Source organism: Scophthalmus maximus, chromosome 3 (genome assembly GCF_022379125.1).
Source record: "Scophthalmus maximus strain ysfricsl-2021 chromosome 3, ASM2237912v1, whole genome shotgun sequence".
In the NCBI taxonomy this organism is placed as follows: domain Eukaryota; kingdom Metazoa; phylum Chordata; class Actinopteri; order Pleuronectiformes; family Scophthalmidae; genus Scophthalmus; species Scophthalmus maximus.
Window position 1 is genome coordinate 149,551 of NC_061517.1, and position 10,450 is coordinate 160,000.

At 44.7% G+C, this 10,450-nt stretch overlaps 2 protein-coding genes across 3 annotated transcripts in view; both read left to right on the plus strand.

Annotated features, from left to right (window-relative positions):
• Window positions 1–163: 163 nt before the first annotated feature.
• Window positions 164–8,522, plus strand: LOC118317093 (kelch-like protein 12). Of its 2 annotated transcripts, XM_035645543.2 has the most exons (13): window positions 164–480; window positions 1,328–1,549; window positions 2,155–2,308; window positions 2,850–3,067; window positions 3,194–3,289; window positions 3,743–3,892; window positions 3,974–4,088; window positions 4,179–4,285; window positions 4,368–4,563; window positions 4,658–4,816; window positions 5,117–5,215; window positions 6,198–6,384; window positions 7,680–8,522. In XM_035645543.2, the coding sequence occupies exons 2-13, from the start codon at window positions 1,367–1,369 to the stop codon at window positions 7,804–7,806; spliced, it is 1,791 nt and encodes a 596-aa protein (XP_035501436.1). In that variant the 5' UTR covers window positions 164–480; window positions 1,328–1,366; the 3' UTR covers window positions 7,807–8,522. The 2 variants fall into 2 exon arrangements, with proteins under 2 accessions (XP_035501436.1, XP_035501437.1); XM_035645544.2 differs by lacking the exon at window positions 3,194–3,289 and having other exon boundaries at window positions 169–480.
• Window positions 8,523–8,670: 148 nt separating this feature from the next.
• The window catches only part of tuba5 (tubulin alpha 5), a 3,841-nt gene continuing 2,061 nt past the window's right edge, over window positions 8,671–10,450 (plus strand). The window contains exons 1-3 of the mRNA XM_047331320.1: window positions 8,671–9,231; window positions 9,372–9,507; window positions 10,175–10,400. Coding sequence (XP_047187276.1) covers window positions 9,505–9,507; window positions 10,175–10,400 — 229 coding nt within the window. The 5' untranslated portion in view covers window positions 8,671–9,231; window positions 9,372–9,504. The remainder of the gene's footprint in view (window positions 9,232–9,371; window positions 9,508–10,174; window positions 10,401–10,450) is intronic.

A 10,450-nucleotide genomic window follows, 5' to 3' on the forward strand; every position in this document is an offset into this window, starting at 1 on the left:
CTCAGTCTGGCCTCGGCTCCACTCAGGTGTTTCTGTCTGGGTTGACTCGCGTCACCTTTTCTTCACCAGAAGTTTCCCACAAGGCTGCGGCAGGACTCGTGGAGGAGCAGGTCTCACTTTGGTATCAGCAATATCAGCTGGTTTTATTATTATTATTATTATTATTATTATTATCACTGACGTCAGGCCGCGGGAGCGCGCACGTACAGTCACGTCCTGCGGTGTGTTCGTGTCGTGCTCGTGCAGGTGATGTGACCCGCTGCTCTTCAGACTCGAGTCGTGAAGAACATGAACGTGTCGTGAACCCTCAGACGCGTGTGTCTGGAGGAGGCGGCGCACACAGCGACCCGCTGCGGTCGTCATGGATTAGCCGTTAGCCGTTAGCCGAGCGACGACTGGACGAGGGACTTCGGTGCTAACACCGTTAGCTCGCAGCTAAAGACGCTGAGCCTGGACACGGTCGACTCACTGCTGCGACAGGTGAGCAGCTCCCTTCACCCGCTGTGGTGGTGCTGGTGGTGCTGGTGGTGCTGGTGCTGGTGGTGCTGGTGCTGGTGGTGCTGGTGGTGGTGGTGGTGGTGGTGCTGGTGGTGCTGGTGCTGGTGGTGGTGGTGGTGGTGCTGGTGCTGGTGGTGCTGGTGGTGGTGGTTCTGGTGGTGGTGGTGGTGTTGTTGTTGTTGTTGTTGTTGTTGTTGTTGTTGCTGTTGTTGTTGTTGTTGTTGTTGCTGTTGCTGGTGTTGCGTCGTTAGCGCTCAGCTGCTGCTAGCTAACGTGTAGCTAACGTGTAGCTAACGTGTAGCTAACGTGTAGCTAACGTGTAGCTGTAGCTTCCCAGTGGAGGAACAAGTGTTCAGATCTATTAACGGTGAAACTAACGTTACATAGAAAACATGTTCCTACTGTTAAACACGTCAGGATCATAATATATATAATATATGTTTATATGTATGAACAGGACGATTTCAGACCTGTCAACTTATTGGTTATTAATCTGCTCACTAATTGTTGTGGAGTGTAATATCTCCTCTGACAGAATGAACTTACTGTTATCAATCAAATGTAAAATGTTTATGTAGAAACGAGTTGAGTCGCTGGTCAATATGAAAATATCACAGTAAACATAACAGATTTGGGGATTTTGGATTATTGGTCAAATTATGTGAAGACATCTTCTTAAATGAGTTTTCAGGGAAACTGAATGATTTCACTCTCACACAGCTGATGTGTTCTCTGTGTAACTGTGAATCAAGTTGACATTTTAAAACATCAGATACATAATCAATCACCACATTCTCACGATGTAAAGATTCTGTCGTCTGGTTCTCAGATTCCTCGAGTCGTCTCAGATCCTGGAGAGGTTTTCAGCATGGCTCCGAAAGACGTGATGACCAACTCTCACGCCAAATCCATCCTCAACGCAATGAACTCACTTCGCAAGAGCAACACACTCTGCGACATCACCCTGAGGGTGGAGAACACCGACTTCCCCGCTCACAGGATCGTGTTGGCCGCCTGCAGCGACTACTTCTGTGCCATGTTCACCAGCGAGGTACAATTACATTTATCAGAAACATGTTGGAACTGGATCATATATATCCATATATTTATAAAGAGCTGTTCTAGTCTTATTGACCACTCAGCTCTTTACAGGACAAGTCACATTCACACAGCTGCTGTCCACTGAGCTGCTTCTGTCACAGTCACACTGACGAGCCGTCAGGGGCGATTCAGGGTTCAGTGTCTTGCCCAAGGGCACATCGGCACGCGCACCGTCGACCGCCGACCTTTGGGTTAAAGGACGAGTTCACTGTTCTCATGTGAAGAACCCGAGAACATTCCGAAACGGGGGCGGTGCCTGAGTTGAGCGCCCACTACCAGAATGTTCCCGGGGCCTGGCAGGAAATTTATGAAAAAATGTCTGGAGCAACATTTGCGTTCTCACAGAGCGGGAAAAGTTCAGTAACATGTCCGGACCTCACGTCACCTCAACACCGTGCACTGTGTTAAGTTCACCTGGGACAGATGCTACGACTCAGGGGTTTTGGCCTCATGGTTAGTGCGTCGGTCTCACGTAGCTGAGGCCGCGGGTTCGAGACCCGACCAGTTCTATTCCTGTGATTACACCTGAGTGTCTCTGTTGTTGTGGCGTTGCAGCTCGCAGAGAAGGGGAAATCATTCGTGGACATTCAGGGGCTCACTGCGACGACGATGGAGATCCTGTTGGACTTTGTCTACACAGAGACGGTGCTGGTCACAGTGGAGAACGTTCAGGAACTGCTCCCAGCAGCGTGTCTGCTGCAGCTCAAAGGTGCGTTTAGGAGAAACAGCTGTGAAACGCTAAAGTCATCTGAAATCAACTGTGTATTTGTAGGTCTTGAAAGAAGTGTTTAAAAAGCATCAAATCAGTTACTGAACAAGGCCTCTGAAGGAATCACAGTGTCTGTTCATCTATAAGTGATTGTGTCTGACTGTTGTTCATCTATAAGTGATTGTGTCTGACTGTTGTTCATCTATAAGTGATTGTGTCTGACTGTTGTTCATCTATAAGTGATTGTTAGACGTTGTGTCTGCAGGAGGTTTTATCAGGAAGCTTCTGTGTTTGAATCTGTGGCAAGAGATTCAATTCATTCATTTTTAAAAACTTGGTTAAAGTTTGAATCAAGTCTTTTTCAGGTGTCGGCCGTATTAATTTAATTGATCATATCATTACTGGGAGCACTGACAGAAATGTGATGCTGGTTTTCCTCACACTTTGGTTCTTTGGCTCAATGTGATCATGAACATGTCTTTGTCGTATAACTTGAGAGATTATGAAAGTAATTACATTTGTGTGTATTTGTTTTCCTCAGGGGTGAAGAGGGCATGTTGTGATTTTTTGGAGAGTCAGCTCGATCCCTCCAACTGCCTGGGGATTCGGGACTTTGCAGAAACTCACAACTGCCTCGACCTGATGCAGGCGGCCGAGCTCTTCTCACAGAAGCATTTCTCCGAGGTGGTGCAGCACGAGGAGTTCATGCTGCTCGGACAGACGGAAGTGGAGAAGCTCATAAAATGTGACGAGATTCAGGTGAGAAAACACAGAGTTAGCGCCACAGCTCATCCTTCACCTGACGTTGCGGTGTGTTCACGGAGGCATTAGAGAACAGCAGATGTGTGTGTGGTGCTGAAATATCATAAATCTATCATGTCGCAGACACTGAGGGTCAAAGCCCCGAACACACTGTCGCCTTCTTTACATGGAACCTATGGGGAGCGACCGCATGGCGGAAAAAGTGGCTGCTCTAAAAAGGTAGATGAGGAAAATGAGCCAGAAGTTAATTTAATGAATCTGTGTGAATGATGTTTGTGATGTCGTCTCGGAAGCGACCTGCTGTGATCTCTGAGTCGCCGCAGTTCTGCTCACGTTTGAAGAAAATTATTTAAAATACCTAAAAGGTACCTGCTCGTTAAATTCCTTTTTTCCGACCGCAGGCCTCGCTCTGTGAAACACCATTATTATCGCACAATCAGATTATACAGATTATAGATCCTGTCATTATTGTTGTTTTTAAAAATAAAACCAGACCAAACACGTAGATCAAAGTCACACATCATGAAACCTGTTTGTGTCTCAGGTGATGTCGGAGGTTTAGGGCTTCCTGCTGTTGCACATCGTGAGACATTAATAACAACATTTAGAGATTAACAGCGTAGATACAGTTGTCAATTATGACTGTGGATTTCTGATGCCGTCTGTGTGTAGGTGGACTCGGAGGAGCCGGTGTTTGAAGCCGTGTTAAACTGGGTCAAACACAACTGTAAAGAGCGGGAGCCCGTTCTGCCCGACATGCTGGAGTTTGTCCGCCTGCCGCTGCTGACCCCGCGCTACATCACGGATGTCATCGACGCCGAGGTGAGCCAGGCGACGCACGGCAGGCTGTTGTGTGATCTTACACCAAGTCCATCATAATGAAGCGTGTTTTGACCCGTTTAGCCTCTGATCCGGTGCAGCCTGCCGTGTCGAGACCTCGTCGACGAGGCCAAGAAATTCCACTTGCGTCCTGAGTTGAGGAGCGAGATGCAGGGTCCACGCACACAAGCCAGATTAGGTGGGAAACTGGTTTCAACGGCACTTAAGCTAAAGGAATGTTCGACTATTTTTCATTCATCATTGTTGATATTTGAATGTTTTGTTTCAGGTGCCAAAGAAGTTCTGTTGGTCATCGGAGGGTTTGGCAGCCAGCAATCACCGATAGACGTAGTCGAGAAATATGATCCAAAAACACAAGAATGGAGCTTCCTCCCTGTACGTACTGAACATCTCAATGAATACATGAGGGATGTGATTAATCTCAGTGGATTATGGCTGACGGATGTGTCTTGAACAGAACATTGCACGGAAAAGACGTTACGTTGCCACAGTGTCTCTCCACGACCGAGTGTATGTGATCGGAGGCTACGACGGTCGGTCGCGGCTCAGCTCCGTCGAGTGCCTGGACTACACGGCGGACGAGGACGGCGTCTGGTACACCGTCGCCACCATGAATGTGCGTCGTGGCCTGGCGGGCGCCACAACGCTCGGAGGTGAGGGGGTTTCTTTACGTGTCGCCTTTCTGTTTTCTCTCTCTCTCTCTCATTAATAAATAGGATGAAATATGTGTTTTGTCACATTTGACAGACATGATCTATGTTGCTGGAGGTTTCGACGGCAGCCGGCGTCACACTAGCATGGAGCGGTATGACCCGAACATCGACCAGTGGAGCATGCTGGGAGATATGCAGACGGCTCGAGAAGGAGCAGGTCTGGTGGTGGCCAGTGGACTGATATACTGTCTCGGTATGGGGGAAGAATCCTGTCAAAACTATATCTGCTGAGTATTGTCTCAACAAAATCATAATTATAAACTTCTTTACATGTTGTAACAAAATGGTAAATAAGTGTTAAAATGATCAGCAGATTTATTTTAGTTGACAAATCCAACGATAATCAATGAACTGTCTCATCTGACAAAAAGAAGCAGGACAATTCAAACAGTAGAAGCAACTTTAACTGTGAAATGACGGTAGACGTTTCTGTTTATCAAGTAATCCATCATCGCAGCTCTGAACTTGTTATAACTGTAATATCTCCTCACAGGTGGATATGATGGACTGAATATCCTGAATTCAGTGGAGCGATACGACCCACACACAGGCCACTGGACCAGCGTCACACCCATGGCCACCAAGAGGTCAGGTAGGTGAGGAAACAGTTCAGAGGTCAGGTAGGTGAGGAAACAGGTCAGAGGTCAGGTAGGTGAGGAAACAGGTCAGAGGTCAGGTAGGTGAGGAAACAGGTCAGAGGTCAGGTAGGTGAGGAAACAGGTCAGAGGTCAGGTAGGTGAGAAAACAGAGGTCAGGCAGGTGAGGAAACAGGTCAGAGGTCAGGTAGGTGAGGAAACAGGTCAGGCAGGTGAGAAAACAAAGGTCAGAGGTCAGGTAGGTGAGGACACAGGTCAGAGGTCAGGTAGGTGAGGAAACAGGTCAGGCAGGTGAGAAAACAAAGGTCAGAGGTCAGGTAGGTGAGGAAACAGGTCAGAGGTCAGGTAGGTGAGGAAACAGAGGTCAGGCAGGTGAGAAAACAAAGGTCAGAGGTCAGGTAGGTGAGGACACAGGTCAGAGGTCAGGTAGGTGAGGAAACAGGTCAGGCAGGTGAGAAAACAAAGGTCAGAGGTCAGGTAGGTGAGGAAACAGTTCAGAGGTCAGGTAGGTGAGGAAACAGGTCAGAGGTCAGGTAGGTGAAGAAACAGATGTCAGGCAGGTGAGAAAACAAAGGTCAGAGGTCAGGTAGGTGAGGAAACAGTTCAGAGGTCAGGTAGGTGAGGAAACAGGTCAGAGGTCAGGCAGGTGAGGAAACAAAAGTCAGAGATCAGGTAGGTGAGGAAACAGAGGTCAGAGGTCAGGTAGGTGAGGAAACAGAGGTCAGAGGTCAGGTAGGTGAGGAAACAGTTCAGAGGTCAGGTAGGTGAGGAAACAGGTCAGAGGTCAGGCAGGTGAGGAAACAAAAGTCAGAGATCAGGTAGGTGAGGAAACAGAGGTCAGGTATGTGGTTAGGTTTATAGAGTGAGATATATAATTATATACATATATGTATGTATATATATATATATATATATATATATATAATAATTCTATTACTATAGAATAACACAGTTTTCTGACACTTGTTCTGTTTCCAGGCGCGGGCGTGGCGTTACTCAACGACCACATCTACGTGGTGGGAGGCTTCGACGGCGTTTCCCACCTGGACTCTGTTGAGGTGTACAACATCAGAACAGACTATTGGACGACTGTAGCAAGCATGACGACGCCAAGATGTTACGTAGGAGCGACTGTTCTCCGAGGACGTCTCTACGCAATCGCTGGGTAATAGAAGAGAAGTGTTTGTCACAGTTTCATAATGATCACTTCTCATAATAACATAAATAAATCTCAGTTTTGCGTCTTTGCTTGGTTCCAGAGCTGTGTGCAGCGCTCTTTCCCCGACAGTATCTCTCTCACTACCTCTCACCGTTCGCTGGTCTTTCAAACGTCCATGACCTTTTGATGACCTTCTCATGGTCAGGCTCCATGATCACACACTGTGGCAGTTACCTGTGGGAAACAATGACGGATAGATTTGATTTTTTTAATATAATACTCAAAGTTTAAGACATGGCTGTAATTATAATGACGACACTGTAAGAAGCTGTACAGTGAAGTTACTATGAGAAGTGTGTCGACACAGTCTGAGTTATTAATGGAAAACACTGCGCACAACTTCAAGTCCACCGCAAAGTTCAGGACTCGACCACAGACCCTGAGTCAACTCGTCTCTTTGTCTGTTTGTCTGTTTGTTCGTCTGTTTGTTGGTTCGTCTGTTTGTTGGTTCGTCTGTTTGTCTGTTTGTTCGTCTGTTTGTCTGTTTGTTCGTCTGTTTGTTGGTTCGTCTGTTTGTTGGTTCGTCTGTTTGTCTGTTTGTTCGTCTGTTTGTCTGTTTGTTTGTCTGTTTGTCTGTTTCCTCACCGTGACTCTGTAACGTAACGAGACTGTAACTTCAGAACTTCAGTCACTCGATGTGTCAGCCTCGTTCCTACTATGTGGTTGGATCAGAGGCTCCGGTTCCAAGTGGATAGTCGACACATTAGTTGTTTTCTTCAACTGTCGCACTGACAATGAAAGAAGTTGCTGATAACTTTCTAGAATCTTTTCAAAATTATTTTTCCTAACATCAAAGATCATTGTGCGTTTCAAACTCGTGGAACTTCTCGGATTATATTTCCTGTCTCAGGACCTGAAGCAACACGTCTCACCAACGCAGCAGCTTCAACTTTTTACTGTACAAATAATCATTAACATGTAGAATCAAGTGTATCAACCAGTGAACTGCTGCAGGCTCCAGAGGATCAACTGTCAAGTTCACCAAGTGTTTTAAGTTTCTGTGAGTGAGTGAGTGAGTGAGTGGGAGAGTGATATTCACGTGTGCACAAATGATCCTGCGGCCAAACTCGGCGAGTGTGAACACGATATCAAAGTATTACATAAACAATAAATGGAGTTAAAATCGATACTGTTTACTAATGAATTTATGTATGTATGTATGTGTGTGTGTGTATATATATATATATATATATATGTATATATGTATGTAATGACGGGGCTTCTCTCGTTCTTCTCTGTAGATACGACGGGAACTCGCTGCTCAGCAGTATCGAATGTTACGACCCGGTCATCGACTCCTGGGAGGTCGTCACCTCGATGGCGACGCAGCGATGTGACGCCGGCGTCTGCGTCCTGCGAGAGAAGTGATCTTTGAGCCTCAGGGATCAGAACCAGAACCAGAACCGGAACCACAGGGGAGACGCAGTTTGTGCCTCCTCCCTTCGCCAGTCGGACCGTGAGATCCAGCTCCGCCTCCGAGGAGCCGTCACCACCTGCATGACTCACTCTCATTGGTGGAACCTGTCGCTGTCGTTACCTGTGAGATTATTTTTTTCAGATCGTCCTCAAAGTGCAATATATTTCTACTCATCATAAGAGTCGACTCTGCTGCTATTTGCCTTACGACTGTGGCCGACGTCAAACAGTGAACATTCATGTTGCCTCGAGGTCAAGGGTCAATGATTCAACCCCCTTTTATAATACAAAGGTTTATTACTAATCGTTGCTCTCAGATTATATATTTAGAGATGAATATTGTTTTAGAAAATGACTGAATTGTACCAGTTGATTATTTCCTCCCTCAGTTTGAGGAGTGTGATATTGTTTTTCCTCAGCTTATGAATTTGGACATAAAGTCACTGAGGTAACGTGTTGATGTGATTGATACGAACAAGTCTCATCAATGACCTCATCGTTGACCTCATCATAACACGTGAAGAATATCCACCGATTTCAAAATGCATTTTTAAATCATGATGTAACTTAATGTTACCACAAGTTCATAGTTAGAGCTGAATGTTTCCGCATGGTTTCATCCTCCGACCTCCCGATATGTCTTTTTAATAAAAACAAGTATTTTGTGATTTCTGTCCCAGGTCTTTATTACGATCATTTAACTGCAAACTGAAGTGATTGTTGAAACATTCCTCATCCCCAGAGGATGAACCAACATCATTTCTGGCTTTGAGTGAAAAGTCTCTTTGACTGATTGTAAGACATCCACGTTCTCCCTCAAGATTCCTTCACTCCTCATCACTTTCCATCAGCTGTTCTCTACGTACACAGATCTATAATCAATATTCATCAGTGAAGATGTTTTAAGACATGAACTTGTGTCCAGACCTTTTATGTAGTTTGTCGTCTACATAAAACAAACGCAGCAGGAGATTATCAGAGTCCGACGCGTTCACACCAACGGTAACATTTCGTCCGAGTAGATGATACTGAACGTGTATTTCTGAGTATTACAGCATCCATGCTTTATATATATATATATATATAGGTTCCTCTGAACAGCCTCATGTCCAAACAACAACACATAACACATTTCATTACGGAGGTCATTTAAAATCACAGTGTAAAAAAAAAAAGGAAAACAGATTGAAAATGTGAGAACACAGGACGCACGATACATCGTTGAAGTATTAGTATTAAATATATATAGTATTTGTCATCAGTCAACCTTTGTTTATTTTATCAAAAGCTTAAATTTGTATGTTTGTTTTATATTCAGCTGCAATATTATTCTCTTTTCAGAACTGTACGTTTGTGGCTGAGCGGATTCTTGAGGTGGTGAGTGAATCTATTATAATATTATTATTACTATTCTTTACAGTAACATGTTCATTTATTTGTGAAGCAGCTGATGAGACAATAAAAAAAAGACAATAACCCCCCCCCCCCCCCCCAAAAAAAAATTCAAAAAAAAAAAGCTCCGTCCCTGTGAACAGTCTGCAGGTATAAAGGCGTCGGGCAGAGCAGACACTTCACTCATGCAACTGGATCCCGACAGACACCATCACCTCAACATCCTGCAGGAAAACAACTTCTACCATCTGGAGCAACATGGTAAGAAAATTCATATTTGCTAGAACAATTATGAAACTTAATCTTGAGAAAATTTTCTATGCTTTTACCATAAATTATGAGCAAATCTCCACCAGTTTCTGACTGTATTAAAACATGATTTTATTCATCTGCTTCACTGAAGGAGTCTAAGGCCGTAGATGCTGCTGGTTGTTAACATGCATATCTTTAAAAAAAAGTCTTTATAACTCTTCACTCTACGTTTTATGAGTTTACAATCTAACAGATTGCAGCAAGTGGAGCTCAAAGCTTCGTTGTTGGTCTCACGTTAAATCCTCTGCAGTTAAACAGACTCTAACTTATCTGTGAATATCTTTGGAAGTTTTCATATTCCAAACTTCAACCCACCCATGTTTTTACAAATGTCAGTCAACAGATGTTTTCAGAAAAGCTCATATTCTCAACATGTTGAAACATGATTGTTGGAACTTCGTGCAGAAGCTTCAGTGAAGGGAGGAAATCTGAATTTGTTTTCTCTGGATAAAAGCACAAATGGACGATAGTCAATCATCTAATTAATTATTTACACATCAAATATTTTACTTTGAAAAACATCCGTCAAGAATTCAGCTGGTGCAGAAAATAAAAAAATATTTATTTATTTATTTGATTTTTTTTTACACAAATTCACTGAGAAATTTCTGCACAGAGAGAGTGCATCTCCGTGCACGTGGGTCAGGCCGGAGTTCAGACAGGCAATGCATGCTGGGAGCTCTTCTGCCTGGAGCACGGCATCGGTCCGGATGGCGTCTTCCTGGACGGTCCTGCTGAACCGAACTTCCGTGAAGATCCATTCAACACGTTCTTCAACACTGGGAGTTCTGGGCGTCATATTCCACGAGCGATATACGTGGACCTGGAGCCCACGGTGGTTGGTGAGCACGTAAACATGTGATATCTTTACTCTGTTCATCTAATTTCATAA